Here is a 23,476-nt window from a genome sequence, read left to right on the forward strand (position 1 = left end):
TGCTGGTGGGCTTTAACAGTGGTGACGACTGTGACCAAAATACTGATTGAAAAAAAAGTTCAGACCAAAGCAACACCACGTCTGTTAACAGGGCAGCAGCAGGTGAGTGAAAAGGGAGGCTGGGACATCCGCGAAAGTTCCAGGGTGAAGCCGTCCCCCATCCGAGAAGCAGGCTTCATATGGAGAAGACAACCTCTTAGGACATGGCTACTACTTTAAAAGATCTCATAAACAAGACACAGAGAAGACTTAACAGGATAATTCCAATCAAATAGGGCTAAAAAAACCCACAAAAAAACAAAAAAACCCCACCAGACAAAATTAAGCTAATTTGTCTAGAATGGCACACATAGGTAGTAAACGTATAAAGAAAAGCAAGTTACAACTGCGACGCCCTCTTGGGGTCGGGAGGAATTCTGACTGGGAGAGAACACTTGAAGGAGGCAGTTGAATACTTCTTCACCTGATGATGATTACAAGGTTGATTATTTTTAAACTATAAATTACACATATGTTTTATGTACTTTTATGTCTATATATGTTCCATAACAAAAAATGTTAAGAGACCGAGACACACAGAGAGAGACAGACAGACACAGACAGAGAAAGATCAACCCAAGACCTAACACATTCCTTAGCAGAGCAGAGGCATTCCATACATGTTTAAGAGAATGGATACTGGGTTACAAAAGCACAGTACTGAGTCTTCTCCAATCACTTACTAACAAACTTCAGTTTGTTATGTTTACAGACTTCTTTGCAAACAGATGGGTGAAATGTTAAGAGTTCAGAAAAGATCACACAAATAGCCACAAATTAAAGACAACTTTCAGAAGAGATTTTCTATTTTATTTAGCATAAATAAACATTCTTTCAACTAGAAGTGATTCACATTGTTAGGATTAAAACATATCCTGTATACAATACACTGAAATTAAAACAATCTACAGAATTCTAAGAAAGAAAATGTAGAAAAGGCAAGATAAGAAAGCAAACGGATGGCAATAATCCCTCAGAACTTAGTAGAACAGGTAACATTCAGGAAGGCAGAGAGAAGGAAAGCAAAAGAGAGAAAATCAAAATTTCAGACTCTGCTTCTAAAATAAAGTGGTTGAAGTATTTGGGGGGCTGGGGTGGGGGGAGCGGCTGATATATTAATTCATTAAAAAATAAAAGGGAGAGGGACTATTTTGTAAGACAAACTGACGTTGCTGAGGAAGGCTTGAGCTCAGCTGCAAGGAGCCCAGTATATACATAGACACCACTAAATATAAACAGTCACGGAATAAACGTGCAGATACAGAGAGATAAAACAGATACAGTCAGAAACAATCCCTGGTAAGACTGCTTTTATATCTTTGTGTACATGCAGAAGTGCTAAATCTGGATCTAATTTCTTCACGACAAAACCCAGTTTTCTGCAACATCCTCACAATAAAGCAGAACCGAACTATTAAGGAGAGGTATCGAATCTTCTCACACGCAGAGGGGGAATTTCTTCATATCTTACGGTGTGTTTTTAAAATGATCTTCCTTCACAGCGAACGAATCCAAACACCCTAGGAATTGAAGGCCCTGAGGACGAGAGTGAAGTAAGGCGGAAGGAAGGAAGAGAAATCCGCCTTCCAAAACAAAGCTGGTGTAGGTTCCAAGAAACAGCCAAGTAAAATAATCCTTCCAGAAAAGGGTAGAGAAACAAGGGAGGGGAGCCGGAAGGAAGGAGGGGATAATCACACGTTCCCTCCCAAACTGTAGATAGAAGGAATACGTACTGGCCAGGTCCTCGCGGGAGAGCTCTTGGGTTCACCTGAGTTTGTTTTATTAACCAAGCTCCTCCCAACCTCTCCTCCTCTCCCCCCTCCCCCCTCTCTCTCCAGCTCTCCTTCCCCCCCCCCCCTTCACTCCCGACCCTCTCCTACAAATTAAAAGCTACAGTAAAATGAATTTCCACAGCAAAACAGCTGCAGACACTTTACCTCACCCCTGGGTGAAGAGCTGGTCACTTGATGTTCGGGGCGGGGGACAGAATACAGCCAGTACAAAGCAGCTCTGCTCTGTGCCCTTTTCAACTCACTAGTACCGGACACTCCTAAGTTTCCTGATGCCTCTGAGCTCATTAGACAAAGAACAATGAAACCAGGACTCCATTAAACTGCTGCTGGTTAAACTGGCAGAAAACAAAAGAAATCCGTCAGCAGGGCATGGGCCTCGCTCACATCCCTAGTGGGGTCTCACTCGACTCCACCACCCTCCTTGTGTACATTTTCCTTTCAATTCCAGAAAATTCATTTATATGTAGCCTGTGATGAAACAAGTGATAATTAAGTTCTGAAACAATGAACAGCTCTAAAAGTCCAGGAACTTGCAATGCTCTTCTCTTAAACTTTCAGAAGATCTGAAGATACAATCTATTCTTCCTTTCTCCCAATATAAATCACACCATTAAATTAAAAGGGAAGAATTCTTCTACCAAATTACACCTTAATGGCTCTTAACCCATAATTAAAGTATCACTAACAGCAGCTTAAAGCCACGGCCAACCAGGAGTACATTTATTGGGACCTAAGTTTTCAGCACTAAGTAATTATGTAAATAGATCAGCCATCTTGAGAAAAGTCCACGGTCGAACCAGCTCCCTGGTCCCTTGAGGAAACTCTCTGTGACTGGCATCTACACAGGGCCTCCTCCCCTGCAGTCAGAGCAAAGTTAACAAAGCTACGCGCCAAAGGAGGGAGGAAAGCGAATTCCGAGGACTCTCCTCGCCTAGAGCCCTGATTACCGTCTTCCCTGATTATCACAAGAGTTTGGGAACCTAGACCAACAACTGGTTTCAGAGCAAAGAAGAATCCAGGTCAGACTCAGCTGTGCATCGTGATCCAAGATGCTGTCCCTGTGCTGCGGGCTGTGAAGGTCCCTGGGACAGAGCATGGCCCCTAACATCAAGGAGGTGATGATTAATTAAGGAGGCAAGACATCAAATAATTTTGGAGAGGTGGTGCGGTATAGAAGAATCACAGCCTAACTGAAACCACTTTGCTCCTCAATTCAATTCTGTCACAAACTTTCTGAATAAACTCGGACAGACAAGTTACCTCTCTAGGTCTCAGTTTTCTTGGCAAAAACGAGGCAAATGTATTAGCTATATCTAAGGCCCTGGATAGCTCTGCAATAATTAGATAATTAGAGAACATGAGACAGTATAAAATTAAGTGCTAAATTATACAGCAGCGACCACAGCTGCCGACAGAGAGATTTCATTGATTTCTGAGTCCACCACTTCCTGAGAGCCACACCAGGCACTGTGCCAGGACTCAGGGATACAGTGACCGAGACAAAGCCCCGCCTTCATGAGGCTTTCGGTCTATTAGTGGCGCATTCTCAGGAGTTCAGAGGGGAAAAAATGAAGGCTCCTTTTCAAGGAGATAGAGGCGAAACTGGGATTCAAGCGGGTATGATTTGAACATACAGTAGGAAGGGTGATGAATGATGAACTGGCTAACTTGAGAATTTCAGTAATAAACCAGAGACTTTTGAAAAGACACATTAAGACCCAAGCAGAGTTCTGCTAACTGGCTTATCACCAATGAAGGTAGTTAGTTTCCATAAGTTAGCCAAACGCAGATTCTTCCTGCCCTTTGCCAATCATCTTCTCCTATCCCAACAGGTCCCCAGCCCATATCTATTTGTGGTTCATTTTTTTCCCTTAATTCTCTTTTCAATTATGTTTGTGGATTTCTATGGTGAAAGTCAGGAGCAGACACCCAGCAGAGAGTCCATATCTAAGCCATCTGGAGTCTACCCTAAATGTGGGGTTTTAGGAAGACCTTGCAGGCTATGAGAGAATTGGCTAAAAAAGACCTATTTGTGTATAAGTTCCTAGAGAGGCTGAGGAAAGATGGTGCAGACACATGGTTTATTTTGTGGAGTAGAGCTCTAATACAAATAAGGAAAACAGACAACTAACCTAGAGAATAATTAACCATCAACATCTTACCTTCTTAAGACTAAAAATTCAGAAAACTATTTTGTCCCTTATTTTTAAGAGACGTGAAGCATGCCTGGGCCCTAAGTGAAATCAAACACTGCCCACCAACTGTACATTCCGTTTTGCAAATAACTTCCCTGGAATGCTGGTGAGCTGATAGATTTAATACGAATACTCTCAAAGTGCTGGACTTAAAAGGAACAATAACTATTCCAACTTTTCTTACCCCCCGCCCAAAAATCCCATCTAAGATTTATGCCCATCTTCTAAACACCCTTTTGAGTTCAGAGCAGATGTGTGCAATGTTTACACTGAGAAAACCACTAGGACATAAACAGCCCACTATAAACACCACTCAGATTTTGCTGTGCTTTTCTTCATTTCCTGTGTATTTATTTTGGTGTTAAAATAATGTTAACTTTCATAATAAGGAAAATAGCAGCAGATGTTTAAACCAAACAGACTACAGCACATCATCCCACACATCTACTCAACTTTCAGAATCAAAGTTTCTTCCTCCCAATTAAGGAGGGAGCCTAGAAGACCACTCTTGTGTATGGTACCTACTAAACAACAGATCAACCTGGACAAGCTTTCCGTAAGCTTTTCCTCACCACCTGCAGACACAAAAAATTAACGTGGTATCAATTTCCTAATAATCCCTATATTCCTCTCTCAGGCTGATTATTATGCTTTGTTTTATTCTGAAAATATCTTATTACTCAATGACAAAGACAATCCAACAGAAAGTGCCTTAGAAGTTTTCAGTTTCTTGTTCACTGAAAAAAAATTCTTTTAAACTAACTGCAATGTTAATTTCACAGGAAACACGCCTGGTGGCCTGTTGCTTAGACCACTCTAAAACGGACTTGAGGACACAGGGGGGGCGGGAAGGGGAAGCTGGGACGAAGTGAGAGAGTAGCATTGACATACATACATACATACATACATACATACACACACTACCAAATGTAAAATAGATAGCTAGTGGGAAACAGCTGCACAGCACAGGGAGATCAGCTCAGTGCTTTATGACACTTAAAGAGGTGGGAATAGGGAGGGTGGAGGGAGGCTCCAGAGGCAGGGGATACAGGAGTATATGGATACGTATAGCTGATTCACTTTGTTGTACAGCAGAAACTAACACAACATTGCAAAGCAATTATACTCCAATAAAGATGTAAAAAAAAAAAAAGTCTGCCTTTTAAATGAGTGACTTTAGAAACAGGATGATACCTAAAGCGGCAGATTCAAAGAAAGCAATTCACCAAAATTCGCATTCCTGGAACAAGTAGGATTAAAAAAAAAAAAAAAAGACTACTTTAAATATGAGATTCTCATCCACAAAGTTAAATAAAACCAAGAATGAGATTTTTTCCTTGAAGGGGAAAGGGTAAGTTTTTGACTGCTTGGGCAACAGGGCTAAAGTTTCTACACGAAAAATACAAGTGGATCGGCTCACCCTCCCAAGTTTCTTCCATGTTTTCTCTTTCTAGAGCAATGTTCAGTTCACTATAGGCAGAGACATGGAAACTTCTCCTGCTGAATCAGAAGGGAGAAGTCTCCTTGATTTGTATGTGGTTAAACAAAAAACACTTCCCCTGCCAAGCTGAATTCCCCCGGAGATGTGTCTCCGGCTACTCAGACTCAGACCATTACCACTTTTTCAAATCGCACGTAGATAATGTTGGATTAAGAAATTCCCTTTTCTCTTCTTACTACTAATAGAGACAGCTTGAAATACTACAGGGCAGTGGGGAAATACCTCATGGTTTAGTAGGAGGTAATAAGTGATAAGATTTCCGAGTTGTTTTTTTGTTTTTGTTTTTTAATTTAGCTTTCTGGTTGGTAGGTTGTGCAATCACTTCCACAAGGGACAGGAGTGTGGAGGGAACATCCTTCAATGTCAGAACTCTCCCAGAGCTGTACAGGAAACGGGAAATCAGACAAAGGGCCAGTCTGTGCTCTGTGACATGGGTGCCCTTCCAGGCCCCCAAACTGAATAGAAAAATTCTTCATTGTTTGGGACAATCGCTCTTGAACACAAAAACGCACTGTAACTTTCTGTTCCCCTCTACGTGAAAATCCAAAGTTCTTGCTGGCTGTTGGACTACAACAGGAATACTGTACGTAGATAGTGTAAGTATGAAAGCAAAAAAAAAAAAAAAAAAAGAGAGAGAGAGAGAGAAAATCTGGCATGTTTTACTTGGGTCCAGAAGTTCCTCCTCTAAAGAAAACGCCAACAGAAATCAAAAAAGAAATACAATTTAAAAGAGTTTAAAATGTGAGGAGTTAGTATGTTGCAAGCATAAAGCAAACTTTTAACAATGTATATGTCCCCACCTCCCCGCCCCTGCCCCGCCCCCACCTCCACTGTAACCCCTGAAGGCTAAGATACAAACAACAAACTTTGTCCTGAAAACAGTACCTAAGAACCGCTTGCCTTTCAAAGCACCCTAAAGTCTCAAGAAAGAGAACAAAATGCACAGAAGGCAATGAGAACCGGAAAGGAGGAGTGGCCTTGACCCAAGCAATAGGGTAGCAGTTTCTAGAAGGGAACATCTACCTTCATAGCACAGAATCCCGATGTTGTTGTTCATCTTGTCCAAGTACTGGTAGTTCAACAGGTCCATCTTCATAAATAGCATTTATTGGGCTAGCACAGAAAACCAGCTCTTTGCTTTCGCCCCGAAAAAGTACGTTTCCAAAATCAACTAGTGCTGAGCAGCTCCTGGCTCTTCTCTTAAACTTCACAAAGACGGAGGCCCGGCCTCGGATCAAAACAAAGTAAAAGTGAAAAAAAAAAAAAAGACGCACACAAAATCGAACTTGCAGAAAACCCTTCAAGGGTTCGTGGGCAGACGGTATACGTCCTGGATCCTCAATGGAACATTTAAAAGTCGTTTCAGAAGTCTTTACGGGTCTTTCTTCGACGTAAGAAAGGAGCAAGGAAGGAAAACCCGAAGCCCATTTCCTAGGACAAAGCCGCGCTCGCGCCGCTCACAGCCCGCTGCGAGTTCACTGCGCTGACACGCCGACTATGCCTGGAATGACTCGTATGTGGACGAGCTTCCTCTTCCCAGCGGGAGGGAGCGCGGAGCATGCTCACTGAATCCCCGGGGCTCTTCACATGTCAGGGATGTTTTCTGCACAAGATCAGGCTCTAAATGTACTAAGTGTTTGAAAGAAAGAGAAGGAGGAGGTGGAGAGTCTGCAGGAGGGGCCGGGGCAGAGCTGCTCTTGACAGGAAGCAGCCCTGCCGCTGCAAAACCGGAGGAGGGAAGAGAAAACCCAGGAAGTCGCTTTTTCAGGAGCTGAGTACAAAGTCAAAAATCCATCATGGAAGCAAACTTCCATGGAATTTAACTCTGGTGTAGCTTCACTTTCGGGTTTCAGAAACCGAAAGCTAGTGGTACATATACCACATATTTCTTTTCTTTCCTTCCTTCTCTTTTAAAAGTCGTTTTACAAGGTCCATTTACACTTTAACTGTATATTTAAAATTTCAATGTCATGTTACTGGTGTAGCTTCACTTTCGGGTTTCAGAAACCGAAAGCTAGTGGTACATATACCACATATTTCTTTTCTTTCCTTCCTTCTCTTTTAAAAGTCGTTTTACAAGGTCCATTTACACTTTAACTGTATATTTAAAATTTCAATGTCATGTTACATATAACTTCTCTCATAATTCTCATAACAACTCACATAAACACGTCAGGGATGGTATCACCTTTTTACAGCAGCGGAAACTGGGGCTCAGAGGGATTAAATAATGGTATATGGCTCCCAAAATAGTTGGTAGAACTACTTTCAGAGTGTGTTATTCCCTTAAAACCTTCTAAAAAATAAGGAGGGGAAGAGGGAGAGAGAAAGATAAGGAGAAACAGGAAGAGAGAAAGAGAAAGAGAGAGAGTTTAAGGAAGTAAGACTACATATCCCAAACACGAAGCCTACCTGACACGATGGGCGGGAGGGATAAAATTATTTTCATTTTGCACATAGGAAAGCTGTCCCCTCTGTGTTTTAGAGGCTAACAGAACAGCACGCCAGCACATCACGTCTTACTGTAAGGACCTGGGCCTTAAACTTCACATCTCCAACATCCAGCACAAGTGGTGCCCAAAAGCTATTTACTGAGTCAGTAAATCACTGAAAGTTCAGAATCTTCAGCACGTGAAGAACACACTGGCAAAATAAAGGGGAAAAATAATTTTCTCTTTGGAGGTGGCACCTAGCTTTTGGCACCATGAATAGACTAGTAATTCGCCACAGGAGGTGTTTCTATGCTAATACTATTGTATGCTATTTGGAGATTTAGAAAATACCAAGGGGTGTGCTATACTGTAGACCAAGACTGGACATTGTAATACTCTAAAATAAGAACTGGATAAATAATTTCAAGGGCTTATATGTTAAAAGATCGGCAGTTGCACTTTGGGTAACAGGCATGTTCACGACAAGTTGTTCTAATAGAATCCTATTTGGAGATACATACAACACCCAATACTGCTGCCGTCCCTGCTGCAATAGGAGTAACTGGCATAGCAGCAGGTGAAGGAGGCAACAGAAAAATCGAGATTTCACAAGCTTTAATTTACAAGGTATTTATTAATGCTAGATTACATATTCTGGAATCTGAATAAGCTATACTGAAAGGTATGTACACCATCAATTGTAATTAAAATACTTGATGGTACTTGACGGGGAGGGTCAGAAGAAAACTCTTACAGCATCTAATATATATTATTGTACTTAATCTTAATATCTTTAGGTACAGATTCAAGTTCAACTGATAGTTTTGGTCCAAATTCAATTACCCAGCTGGTTGCGGAGAACAATTACTGTGCTACATTCTTTGACGTAAGTTCTCAATCAGAAAACGTTATGAGTCATTAGCACACCCCATATGGGAGAAAGCTGGCGCACCTTGGAATCAGTGTGGAGTTTTTTAAAATCCTGAGGCTGTGGGTGCACCCCAAAATAATCTGAGAGGGTGGGGCCCAGTGTTGGGATCGATTTTAAAGAGTCCCAGGCGATTCTAACATGCGCCCAAGATTGAGAACCACCGCTTTTATCTCAGAGGGAAAAAAATCACCTGCCTTCAGATACTTCATTTTACACAACTTATTTCGAGAAGGAAAGTTTTCTTTTTAAAGTTCAGTGATTTAACCAGATCCAAACAATCCAGTGGTAACGACATGAGTAAAATATTTAGTAACTTCCCTTTAATGACTCAGTGTCACTTACAATGTAGTCTTCACTCTCCAAGAGGCAACCACCCATGTGGACACAGGCCCACAGGTACACCTTGACCTGTGTTTGCAATGAGCAGAGGGAAAATAAAATCCCCAGCCCCCACCGCGTGTTTCCCACTAATCTGGACGCTACTGTGGTCCTACTTAGAGCTACAGACAAGGAGAGTGAACAGGTAGAAACTTTGACAGCAATTTGACAGAGTCATCTTAGGTCCTGTAAATCTTCCAGGCAGGCAGTCTGAGAAGCCCCGCCCTGAAGGGTGGTGGCCACACCTGCCGACTCCGCAGGGCAGCCAGTCCCTGCGGCTGGACCTATCCTATCACAGCTCCCCACATCGTCCACCTTCCGCTTCAAGCAGTGAACTACCTACAGTTACTCTCGAAAACCAAATTATTTCTTGTCTCAGTGCACACGCTCCCTCTTCGTGCAAGACTTTTCCAGCCTCTCTCCCAGCAAACACCCATTCTTCCTTCAGGACTTGGCACACGTCTCCTTTGTCCTGTGGGACCCCCGTCCCTCTGAGTCCTCACTCCCAGGCCTGTACCATCATTTGCCCACCAACATGCTTCCATCCTATGCACGTCCAGGCTTTAGGAGCAAGGGCTATGCCTTCTGTACCTCTGCAGGGTTGGTCTGGCAGGAGCCTGACACACGGCAGGCCATCAATAAATTCCTGTTGAATCAAATCTCTAAGATGAAAACACCTCAAAGGCAGACTCTCTATCTCCCCCTCCCTACTCCCAGCACACACCAGATTATCTAACTCAACGTTTCTCCAACTGGATTCTGTCAGAATCTTCTGGGGACACAAGTCCTCACATCTGAGGAAAACTCATGTAGATTCTGATCAGGCTTCAGGTTATGGTCAACATGTCCAGCGAAAAACGCCAAGCGCTGGAAAATGTCAGTGCTTCTCAAGTTCATTCACAGACTAACACTGTCATAATTAAACCACCAACAGGATTCTTCTTAAGGAAACTGGAAGGATGGTTCTAAATTTTATCCACAAAAAAAAAAAAAAATCAGGTAGAAAGTTGGGTTTTTTTGGATGAAGAAATTTGATCCATCAGATATTTAAAACATAAAGCTACTGTATAGCACAGGAAACTATACTTGATATTTTGTAATAACCTATATGGGAAAGAACCTGAAGAAGAATCATATATATACATATATATATGTACACATATAACTGAATCACTTTGTTGTACACCTGAAACTAACACAACATTGTAAATCAACTCTACTTCAATAAAATAAAACAAATAAATAAAGCAAAGAACATTTTTGGGGTGGAACTGGAAAGAGAATAAGAAAAATGAAACAGATATTGTCACATAGTAAAAACTTTAAAAACTGTAAGAAAATGTTCAGACTATCTAATTCGGAATAGGGAAACATTTTCTAAGCCTGAAAAAGAATTAAATCAAAGAAAGAAGTCACAGAGGAAACTACTGTAGAATTTGACTGAATATACAAATTTTATGTTTCGTACATCTGAAAACACCAAAACCAAGTAGAGAGGCAAAACACAAAACAGAAGAATATATTTGTGACATATACCATGGTGGATGAAGGATGAATGTTCTTGGTATATAAACATTAAAGAAGAGAAAATAAGAAAAAAATTAATCTAAATTATTTTTAAATGAGCAAAGAACATGAGAAACAAATGGCCAATACAGTTTTAAAAAGCCTATTCGAGGGACTTCCCTGGCGGTCCAGTGGTTAAGACTCCACCCTTCCACTGCAGGGGGCACAAGTTCGAGCCCTGGTCGCAGGGAAGATCCCGCAAGCCACGCAGCATGGCCAAAAATATAAACAAATAAAAGATAAAATAAATACACTTTAAATTTTTTTCTTAAAAACAAGCCTATTCAACCTCATTAAAAATAGAAAAAATACAAATTAAAAACAATTAAGTGATTCTCTACCTGCCAAATTAACAAAAAGACAAAGCATTTCAATCTTATTTAATGCTGGTGAGGTGAGCTGCCATTGGAATTTGTGTCACTGCTAGTAAAAGTGTAAGCAGTCCATGCCTTTCTACAAAGCAGTCAACATACACATCAAGCTGTCTGTAGTGCTGAAAATGTTCACATCCTTTCCGTGCTCTGGACTCTAGTTCTAGAACTCTGTTTTAAGAAAATAATAAGATTTGGTCAAAGAATTACATAAAGATGCTTATCATGCTTCTATTTATAATAATGAAAATTTGAAAACCTAAAAGTCCAAAAATAAGGGAATGAATGAAAACTGTGGTATATCAATGACAGAATAGTATGCAACCATTATAATTCCTTCTAAAAAATATAATGACAGGGGCTTCCCTGGTGGCGCAGTGGTTGAGAGTCCGCCTGCCGATGCAGGGGACACAGGTTCGTGCCCTGGTCTGGGAAGATCCCACATGCCACGGAGCGGCTGGGCCCGTGAGCCATGGCTGCTGAGCCTGCGCGTCCGGAGCCTGTGCTCCGCAACAGGAGAGGCCACAACAGTGAGAGGCCCGCATACCACAAAAAATATATATATATATATAAAATGACAGGAGAAAATGATATACTCAAAACATATGCTAATGGAACTACATATGTTAAGTGAAAACAAGCAAATAAAAAATATAAAAATAGTATGTACACTAAGCACCAATTTTGCTTATTTATAAGTATACACACATATGCAGAAAGAAATATATACACACATGTATTTAAAAGACTGTACTAGAGAAAACAATAATTCAGAAAGATACATGCACCCCAATGTTCAATGAAACACCGTTTACAGCAGACAGGACATGGAAGCAACCCAAATGTCCATCAATAGAAGAATGGATAAAGAAGATGTGGTACATACACACAATGGAATATTACTCAGCCATAAAAAGGAACGAAACTGTGCAATTTGCAGAGACGTAGATGGACCTAGAGACTGTCATACAGAGTGAAGTAAGTCAGAGAGAGAAAAACAAATATCGTGTAATACCTCTTATATGTGGAATCTAGAAAAATGATACAGATGAACTTATCTGCAAAGCAGAAATAGAGACACAGACTTAGAGAATGGACATATGGATACCCGGGGGGGAGGGGAGGGTGGGATGAATTGGGAGATTGGGATTGACATATACACATCACCGTGTATAAAACAGATTACTAATGAGAACCTACTGTATAGCACAGGGAACTCTACTCAATGCTCTGTGGTGACCTAAATGGGAAGGAAATCCAAAAAACAGGGGATATATGTATAGCTGTAGTTGATTCACTTTGCTGTACAGCAGAAACTAGCACAGCATTGTAAAGCAACTATACTCCAATAAAAATTAATTTAAAATGAAAAACAAGAAAAAAAAAGGAAAAAGTCAAAAGGAATAAAATAAATAAAAATAAATAAATGATTGGAGAGCATAGCAAAATGTTAACAGTGCCTATCTTGGACGGGTGGGCATTTTTTACATTTTCCTGTGTCTCTAATTTACCTGCAAAGACTATATTCCTTATATAATCAATGTGAGGGTGAAGGAAGGTCCTCACTTTTTAAAAAGCAGGGACATATGAGAAAATATGCCCTGGTGAGGCATAAGCAATGGATCATTTATATCTAATTTTTGAACACCATGAAATGTCCTTTTCATTAGGATTTAACAGCTAAAGATTTAAAAATTCCAAACATTTATTTAGAACTCTGTAAGATTTAAAGACGTTTATAATGAGGTATCTGTCCTAAAGAACAGTCTACAATATGGCGCTGTATGCCAATTGTATCTCAGTAAAACTGGGGGGCTAAGGAAAACAGTCTACAAGGAGAAACTCCCTGTACTTTAAACTTCCAGAGAATGTAGACATGTATGCGTATGCTTTTGTCTTCTATTACTTACTAATTATTTCATGTATTAGTAACAATTCCCCAAACTAGACCATAAGCTTTGGAGAAAAGGAAAACGAAGCTTCAGTTCTTGGTATAAAGCTCCCCACAGTATGAAATAAGGGCTCCATGAATGTTCATTACGGCAGCGCCTCAACATCTTTGGGGAATAATGATGCCAAAATGATGACAGTAGGAAGCCCAGGCTAATGACTAGGTTAAATGGTTCTACTTGCTAGAGAGCTGACTACCAGTTTAGAATAGAATCAGCAAAACTGTGAGCTGCTTCATAAAAGCCAAATGATCAAAATCACTCTCGAGACACTTATTAAAATATAAAATGCTGGGACTTCCCTGCTGGTGCAGTGGTTAAGAATCCACCTGCCAATGCAGGGGACACGGGTTCAAGCCCTGGTCCGAAAAGATCCCACATGCCGCGGAGCAACTAAGCCCGTGTGCCACAACTACTGAGCCCCTGTGCCACAACTACTGAAGGCCAAACGCCTAGAGCCCGTGCTCCGCAACAAGAGAAGCCACCACAATGAGAAGCCCACGCACCACAATGAAGAGTAGCCCCTGCTTTCCACAACTAGAGAAAGCCCGCATGCGGCAACGAAGACCCAACGCAGCCACAAATAAATACATAAATAAATAAAATTTAGGGCTTCCCTGGTGGCGCAGTGGTTGAGAGTCCGCCTGCCGATGCAGGGGACACGGGTTGGTGCCCCGGTCCGGGAGGATCCCACGTGCCGCGGAACGGCTGGGCCCGTGAGCCATGGCCGCTGAGCCTGCGCGTCCGGAGCCTGTGCTCCCGCAACGGGAGAGGCCACAACAGTAAGAGGCCCGCGTACCGCAAAATAAATAAATAAATAAATAAATAAAATTTAAATAAAGAAATAAAATAAAATGCTTTCATTAGCACATCTGCCAAGCAAGGAATATTTTAATGTTAAGTCTAACAATTATTTTTTCACAGACACCAGGAAAGGTAAATAACCCTACAGGGCTGCTTGGTCCCCCCCAATGGATTCAACTGCCCTCTTCTTTCCAGGATGCTAAGTAACCAATATATTTAACTAATGCTTTCATTTTTAAGTTTATTTTTCTCCTTACCACACATTTATTTTTTCAAATCACTTTAACCTGATATGTGACTAATAATCAAAAACGATACCAAAGGAAGAAAGTTACGTCTGACTGTAACTTGATCTACATTATCAACTAACCAAACAGTTGGATGTGCAGAAGTGCCATGTTTAAGAGCATCTCTAGACCCCACTGCAATCTATGGGCACATTCTTCAGTATAATATGAACAGTAACAGCAACAATGGTGATGATAATGTTTGTTAAATACCTCATTGGTCAAGGCACTCTCACTTTTTTATATTACCTTAATTACTAAGACAAGGTTGTAAGAGAAGGAAAGCATAGAAGAGGGTTTAGGTGAAAACAAACTTAGCACTGAGTGGTAAGAAAGAAGACTTAAGGAACGAAACTTTTTCTTTTAAATATTGTTTACAATGCAAAGTTCTGTGGCTCCTCAAAAGCTCAGCTAAAATCCCACCTTTCACAAGAACTCCATTAGCTAGGATTAATCTCTTTATGAGTCCACTGTATTTTAGGTTTACGCTGCATTAATTCTAAAACAAGGCAGACTACGAGATGATTTATGTATCTCTCCCCTACGTGATTATAAAGACTGTTTTGTACACAGTAGGTCTTCAACAGTGTACCTGTTGAATCAAAGAAGACACCAAAACAAAACAATTTTCAAATGCCTCAAGTATCAAGGATGCAAACCTGAATATCTATTAAGTTCTCTGTGTTTTTTACATTTTCTGTCAAGGAAAGAATTCCTAAATATATCACAAAACATTGCTTATTTCTCTAATTTGGAGTTGCTCACACTGAAATGACGATGAAAAATACAGTATTTTCTCAAATTTTTCACAAAAGCAAATGCCATTAAGCTGTATGTCTTGACTTTTTTTTTTTTTTTTTTTTTTGCGGTACGCGGGCCTCTCACTGTTGTGGCCTCTCCCGTCGCGGAGCACAGGCTCCGGACGCGCAGGCTCAGCGGCCATGGCACACGGGCCCAGCCGCTCGGCGGCATGTGGGATCTTCCCGGACCGGGGCACGAACCCGTGTCCCCTGCATCAGCAGGCGGACTCTCAACCACTGCGCCACCAGGGAAGCCCCATATCTTGACTTTTATTGTTTATAAAATAGTAACTTTCTAAGCTAAAACACTCTCAAGTTTTATTAAGTATGACTAGATTATGTGCTATAATATAATGGGATTTTAACACAAATATATGTACTTTTTAAAAAACTTAAAATGGTTCTTCAAAGCAAAGATTTAAACTTTCAATACAACAGCACCCTCTAAGGGTGAATTTTAAATTGCAAAGACAATTTTGGGAAAGCAAACTGCCTAATTTCTCACCTGAGTTCAAACACAATAAGCCTCTTACTTAACTTAAAAAGTCACAGTGAATCTCTTTTAACAAACAGTTCCACTCTCATTAAACTTTGCAAAAATTAAAAAAATCCTAACAAAATCAATTCTCTTGATATCAAATGAGTGAATAGGAAATCTGCTTTACTAACATGAATTTAAGATAAAAATAGCATTTAAAAGTTCAGACTAGGATTGATATTTTAAATAAATCAGCACTGGGGAAGGAAATATAATTAATTAGCATTCCCAAGAAAGGAGAAATATCTTGCAAAACACTATAACTTACTAGTTTTAAACTAGTGCCTTATATGCTTGAAACAAATGTTTCCTTATTAACAAGAATGATTATTTTAGTGGTTTTCATTATTGTAGACAATTTAGTTCAGTAAATCCTGTTCAAAGAACCTTCATAAATAAAATATTATTCTGACATTCACATTCTCACCAGTTATTATTATCCACAGACGTATTCTTGCCAGGTTGGCTAGCACTTACTGCCATGGTAAAAACAGAAGTCCAATGGAGGAAAAGTCCTAAATATTTAACATCTGAAGGTCAATGTCACTGACAGTCCCAATTTCTGATTCAATCTTCACCTAGCAGTTCAATTTGCCTTCACAGTATTTCGTTCATTAGGCACCATTTTTCTACCTCCAGAATCACCCTTTCAACCAACTAGGATCCAGTCTAAAAAACAGACAACACACCTGTTTTTTAATAGAACTGTAATGCTTCCTCCCAACCTGTGCGCCCTTCCAGTAACTACCCCATGAGGTAACTACTATCCTAGCTTTTAAGAACATTAGATTAGTTTGACCACTTAATACAGATAGAATCATATGGTATGTACCTTTATGTGACTGGATTCTTGCACTCAACATTATGTTTATGAATGTTAGCCTTCTTTTTAAGTGAAGGTGAAAATCATTCCTTTTCGTGGCTGTATAGTATTCCATTGCTCTGACTGACCACACTTCATTCTGCAGTTGATGGACATTTAGGTAGTTTCTATCTGGAGGATATTATAAATAGTGCTGCTACAAATATTCTAGTCTCTGCCTTTGGTGAGCATGGACTGCATTTCTGTTGCATACATTCAGCTTGAGTAGATGCTGTCAAATAGTTTTCCAAAGTATTTGTAGCAATTATACTCCCGCCGGCCATGTATGGGATTTTAGGTTGCTCCACACCCTTGCCAGCACTTTTTCATCTCTTCATTCCTGCTACACAGGGAGGTATGCAGCAGCCTCACTGTGGTTTTACTTCACACTTCTCTGACCGAGAGTAAAAACATTTAAATGCTCCTAAGAGGCAGAGGGATAGGATTCACCACACAGAACAGTGGGGTAAGGGTCTATCCACTGGCTCACAAACAGAACCATTTTGCTTCCCTCAACCCAGGGGACCTTTGGCAATGTCTGGTTGTCACAACTTGGCAGTACCACGGGCCTCTAGTGGATGGAGGCCAGGGATGCTGCCAAAGACACTACAATGCACAGGACAGCCTCCCTGAGCAAAGAATTATCGGGACCAAAACGGCAGTAATGCTGCTGCCAAGGAACCATTATCTAAGCGGACGGTTGTTAGAATCATCCCCCTTAGTCATGTAATCAAGGTAATCGATGGCCGGTACAGCTCAAGAGGTCAATTTCCTGCTGTCTTCAATTTCCTCAAGCTGAAGGAACAGAAAGACAAAGGGTATTTACTACGTGCTGGGCGTGGGGCCTGGCACATGGCAGAGCGCTAGGTTCTCTCAGGTATCTTGTTTCTTGTTAAATCCTCACAACAATGCTGGGAGGTACTTTCACCATTTTATAAATGAGGAAACATATCAGGCTGAGAAGCTTGTCCAAACTCACACAAAGAGTGTAGAACTGGGATCTGAAGCTGTGATTTTCCACTCTACCCAGGGTCTTACTTTTAACCAAAAATAAGAAGAGTTTTTAAAGTCTACAATGACTTATCTTGCAAGGGGCGAGTTTCACTCTAGATTTGCAAAAAGCAGCTGAATAAAAACTAGGAATGAAAACTAGATCATTTGCAATGTTAAGTTAACATGCACCTGTAAGAACTGTACCCTAAACTTTTTCAACAAATTCATCTTCTTCACCACGCCGTGATCTTTAAAGTTAGATCTGTGCCTTACTTTTCTCTGTATATGCCCCATAGGTTTCCAAGTAGGCTTAGCAGATGGGCGACATCCCAGCCTCCCAGGGAAGCGCCAACTACCAACGACTGTGGCCCCAGTAACAGGAACCACGGCCCTGGGGAGGGAGTCAGACCCTAGGGAAGGAGAGAGGAGAGCCTGGGACTAACCCAAGCAGGAAAGGGCTGTAGGTGACCATGGCCACCTACAGGTGCAGACAGCAGTGGCTCCCCTCCCCCAAAGGAGGAGAAAGAAGCTAGAAGCTGAAGGGGTGAGGAACCCTGACTTCCTGAGCTCTCAGTACCTCATGCTGGTTTCCCAGCACAAGAGAGCACCAGACCCAGAGTCAGAACCACCAGGGTCCTATCCTGCTCGGACCCACTATCAAGGGATAGTGATCAAGGAAATCTACCTCCCGGCCTCAGTTGCCTCATCTGCAAAAGGGGTAGATCGAGCGAACCTCCCCTGCCCAGCACAGACCCGGCTATCACAGGGGTCCAAAACCACAAAGTGCGCACAAACGTAGGGCACGACGGCCACCATTCTTCCTTAAGATGAGTCTTCCTCTGTATCCCACGAGGAGAAGCGGGGCCTGTTCAGACAAGGAGACGGCCCCACCCTGCCCCACCCCAAGAACCTCAAACAGAAACAGCATCCATAAAAAAGCAGCGGGAACAAAGGTCCTAGTAGCCCTTTCCTTCAGCTTAATGAGGCCGTAGTACATGGATTTCTGAAAGGAGAGGCCAGCAGTCCCGAGGCATTCATTCAAGCCGGAGGGGACCTGTGAAGGTATCAGCACACACCTTTTTTTTTTTTTAAACTTTAAAAATATGATCATAATGCACGCTCAGTTAAATTTAGCATTCTTACCCTACAAGCTGTCAAATATTCAAAACTCACATGGACTACTCACCCATCACTTAAATGAAACAAAAGCACATCCTCAAGATGGCATTAAAAACAGGGTCTAGTACTCGACACGACTTACTCTGCTGACGGAACACAAGATGCACCACGACTACTACCACCCCCCAGGCCTCGCCTCCCGTCCACCCCGCTTCACAGACACTCTTCTCTCCTCCTCCTCCACTGTATCAGAATCAGCCGTAAAATTCTCAGATTCTGGACAATTCCTCTCTTCTCTTTCGCCCCTCACCCCCATCCAACTGCAGGCTGCCACTTTCATTTGCAATCTCAATAGTTTCATATTTTATAATAAATGATGGTGATTATTATTTAGAAATGGTTGTTTCTGGATGAGCTAATGAGTTTCTCTTTGGTTTTTGTTACTGAAGGGATGTGAAGAGTGAATTAGAGCTGTCCCTCCAGGGCAAAAAAGAGAGAGACATTTTTTATCACAATAGACATGAAGAATATTGTTTAGCTCATTTTCAGCAACAGTTAACTGTGAGAGGCCTCCAAGTGCCCGTTTTACATTTCTTTGGGGAGAACACCGAGGCTAAGTAGAAGAGATCTGTCTTTTCTCTCCAAAAAAAGAATGAAAAAAACTAAAATTACCAGTTGCCTCTAGTTCTAGGTGAGGCTAGTTACGAGAGGGTTAAGGAGCCTGACCACTTCACCCATAAAAGTGTCAGGTATAATCCTATTACTTCGGAATGCCTATCGGTGTTCTGTAACAGTCCGGTTATTCAAGGATCACCGCGACAGGATATCTGTGCTAACAGCCCTGTGCGAGCTGCCAAGAAGAAAATTATGAACCTCGTTGCAGGAATGCCAATTTACACTGCATCTAAGTAAATGCTTCTTCCTGCTCTCTCTTCCCCATTTCCCCAGTAAAACAAGTTTTAAAAAGAGAGAGGGAAACACGCATAAGAACAGCACTGCACCTGCACACTTAGTGGTGTCTACTCCCAAGAACCACCACGAAATGGCCTTACTTTATTTGCAGACGTGCTAAAGGTACAAACGGCTTGGAGCACAGGCTGAACCACTTCTAGTTTTGGGTTTTTTTTTGTTTTTTTTCACTTCTTTATTGGAGTATAGTTGCTTTACAATGATGTGTTAGTTTCTGCTGTACAACAAAGTGAATCAGCTATATGTATACATGTATCTTCATATCCCCTCCCTCTTGCGTCTCCCTCCCACCCTCCCTAACCCACCCCTCTAGGTGGTCACAAAGCACCGAGCTGATCTCCCTGTGCTATGCAGCAGCTTCCCACTAGCCGTCCATGTTACATCTGGTGGTGTATATATGTCAAAGCTACTCTCACTTCGTCCCAGCTTCCCCTTCCCCTGTGTCCTCAAGTCCACTCTCTACGTCTGCGTCTTTATTCCTGCCCTGTCACTAGGTTCATCAGTACTGTTTTTTAAGATTCCATATATATGCCTTAGCATACAGTATTTGGTTTTTCTCTTTCTGACTTACTTCACTCTGTATGACAGTCTCTAGGTCCATCCACCTCACTACAAACAACTCAATTTCGTTTCTTTCTATGGCTGAGAAATATTCCATTGTATATATGTGCCACATCTTCTTTCTCCATTCATCTGTTGATGGACACTTAGGTTGCTTCCATGTCCTGGCTATTGTAAATAGTGCTGCAATGAACACTGTGGTACATGTATCTTTCTTTTCTTTTTTAAATAAATTTATTATTAATTAATTATTTACTTATTTATTTTTGGCTGCATTGGGTCTTCATTTCTGTGTGCGGGCATTCTCTAGTTGCAGCGAGCAGGGGCTACTCTTCGTTGCGGTGCGTGGGCTTCTCATTGCGGTGGCTTCTCTTGTTGCACAGCATGGGCTCTAAAGTGCAAGCTCAGTAGTTGTGGCGCACGGGCTTAGTTGCTCTGCGGCATGTGGGATCTTCCCGGACCAGGAATCAAACCCGTGTCCCCAGCATTGGCAGGTGGATTCTTAACCACTGCACTACCAGGGAAGTATCTATCTTTTTGAATTATGGTTTTCTCAGGGTATATGCCCAGTAGTGGGATTGCTGGGTCGTATGGTAGTTCTATTTTTAGTTTTTTAAGGAATCTCCGTACTGTTCTCCATAGTGGCTGTATCAATTTACATTCCCGCCAACAGTGCAAGAGGGTTCCCTTTTCTCCACAACCTGTCCAGGATTTATGGTTTGTATATTTTTTTGATACCATTCTGCCCAGTGTGAGGTGATACCTCATTGTGAACCACTTCTAGTTTGACCTGCAACCACCAAGGAAAGGTAACTGACGCATTTTCCTCTGGAGGGCTGACACACAAAACAGAAGCCTCCTTCCTCTTTTTTTTAAAAAGATGTATTTATTTGTTTATTTTATTTATTTTTGGCTGCGCTGGGTCTTAGTTGCGGCATGCAGGATGTTTCGTTGCGGCATGTGAGCTGCTCTCTAGTTGTGACGTGTGCGTTTCTCTCTCTAGTTGTGGCTCACGGGTTCCAGGGCGCGTGGGCTCTGTAGTTGTGGCTCACGGGCTCTCTCATTGAGGCGTGAAAGCTCAGTAGTTGTGGTGGCAGGCTCAGTTGCCCTGCGGCATGTGGGATCTTAGTTGCCCAACCAGGGATCGAACCCGTGGTCCCCTGCATTGGAAGGTGGATTCCTTACCACTGGACCAGCAGGGAAGTCCCCTTCTTCCTCTTACCGAAGCGAACCTTCCAATCATCTTCTGACAGAGCACCGCAGTGTGTTTGCTGTCTTCATGTCATGATTAATGAAAGAATCAGCTGCGAGTTTTAATAAACTGGGAAGGCCACAGAGGAAAAAGATACATGAACTCTTTCTGGACCTTTCCTCTTATTCATCTGGCACGTGGTCCGCTATTCTTCATGAAAGAGAAAAATCATGCCCTCAATTTTCACTCGTAAACGCACTGAATGGAAAGAGCATCTGAATAACTTGCCCCACAGGCACTTATAAAATGTTTAAATGCCTACAGTGTACACTTAGTACATGAATGTGAAAATATTTTGAAGACCCAGAAAGTTTGCTATTTGGCTGTTGATAGAAGGCACTACACAAAATGTACCACCCAGAGTTTGTTATTATTACTACTACTAAAAGAGCGTTGCTGAGCCCCAGAGGCACAGGCGTCTCCGATGCTCCCCATATGCACCTCTTATCGCCAAGCCTCAGATACAAATTTATCCTGTCCAGGGTTAGGAGAGAAGTAAAAATCTAGCATTTAAACCCAACACAGATACAATTTTCATGCCTCCAAGAAGTATGCACTCGTCTTCAGAACCCTAGACATATGGGAAGCAAGACACGCGATAAACAGTATGGACAGGGTGCCACGTTAACCCAGGGACCACTTCACTGGCCTAGAACAGGATGGGGTCCACAGATGAAGCCAACACGGTCCCTGTCCCTGAAGAGCTCATAACTGATGACAGACCACAGGAACCACAAACAAAAATAGAAGGCAGAGGAGGGAGAAACACTATTTTCTGAAGGGACTTAGGGGTGAGCTTCATGAAGAAAGTGGCACATTTGTCTGGGCCCTTAAAAGAACAGAATTCCAAAGTGGGGTTGAGTACCCCATTAGACATAAACAAAAGTAAATATTTGATATAACTCATCAATTATTCCAGAGGCATATGAAGTGAATTTTGATTACTGGGGACAAATGTAACTTAAATGATAGAAATATTTGAAATGTGCAATTCTGGAGGCCAGGAGTTAGTCAGAAGCAGGTTCCAATCTTGGTTCTGCTACGAACTAGCTCTGTGAGTTGAGGCATATAACTTAACCTCTCTGGTCTAGTTCTCCATCTTAGGAAAATGGGGATGATGGCGGCACCCCCAAAAGGCAGATCCTCTCCGTGGAGGCCAGCACTCTTAGCAGGGCACTGAACACAGCCTGCTCTGGTCTCGAATGGCTTTACCTCCCCTATAGGCCAAGAGCTTCCTGGGGTCCTCTGCTTAGTCTGAAACACTCAGCACAGTGCTAGTACTAGCAGACACCCCCTAATTGCCAAATTCTCCTCCTTCTGCTGAATTTCTATTTACTATGAAAATACTTTCCTTTGTTCTTCAAGTTGTGAAGTATGCCAATTTCAAAACCTGAGTTTTACCTGGCACTCATCAGCACATCTCTATCCCACTAGGAGTTTTTGTTTGATTAATGTTACAGGTTTAAAATATATATATATATATATTTCTTTGGGAACTTGGGTATACGAAATGCCAGTGGAAAATCATCTGAATTTAGTTCTCAGAATTAAAAATTAAGTAACTGTGGGATCCTAAGAGAAGACTTTTAAGCATTACGTTAACTGAACCTGCATTTCAGCTTTGCTCCCACAAATCAAGGAAAACGCGGAACACCGAAGGGCGACCAGTCCACTGCATGCTTCACTTCATCAGGGCAGCCGTGGCACCAAAGAGCAAGATGATCACACACTACAGTCTTCCCCAAAATGCACACATATACCCTGCTTGTTTCTATTCAGACACTAAGTGAGAAGGACCTGAGCTCACTGATTTCACAGCCAAAATTCCTGCCATACTGGAGAGGAGGACCCTCAGGATGGAGCGCTGCTAAGCAAGTACTTGAGGCAGCTGCCTGTAGCCCCTGCACTCCCAAACACATCATGCAGCAAACTGCTACCCCAGAAAGAACAATCTCATTTAAAACTGAGAAATAACGAGAAAGGAAAGAACAATCCCATTTAAAACTGAGAAATAACGAGAAAGGAACCGTCACTGAATGATGCAACTAATGTGCAAGATAAAAGAAAGAAAGGGCAGTTACAAATGACAGCCAGTTAAAGAAACACAGCAGAGAAATCATGCTGCAAAGAATCTGA

General features: G+C 41.8%; 1 protein-coding gene across 7 annotated transcripts in view; it reads right to left on the minus strand.

Annotated features, from left to right (window-relative positions):
- The window catches only part of LOC101339418 (phosphatidate cytidylyltransferase, mitochondrial), a 269,881-nt gene that overhangs the window by 74,361 nt on the left and 172,044 nt on the right, over positions 1 to 23,476 (minus strand). Inside the window, exon 1 of one of the 7 annotated variants that reach the window (XM_033865437.2) lies at positions 6,552 to 7,147. The exons of the other annotated variants lie outside the window; for them this stretch is intronic. Within the exon in view, the coding sequence (XP_033721328.1) occupies positions 6,552 to 6,633 (82 nt within the window). The 5' untranslated portion in view covers positions 6,634 to 7,147. Of the gene's footprint in view, positions 1 to 6,551; positions 7,148 to 23,476 lie in introns of those variants that run through there. 7 annotated transcript variants of the gene reach the window in all.

This window comes from Tursiops truncatus, chromosome 10 (assembly GCF_011762595.2).
Source record: "Tursiops truncatus isolate mTurTru1 chromosome 10, mTurTru1.mat.Y, whole genome shotgun sequence".
In the NCBI taxonomy this organism is placed as follows: Eukaryota; Metazoa; Chordata; class Mammalia; order Artiodactyla; family Delphinidae; genus Tursiops; species Tursiops truncatus.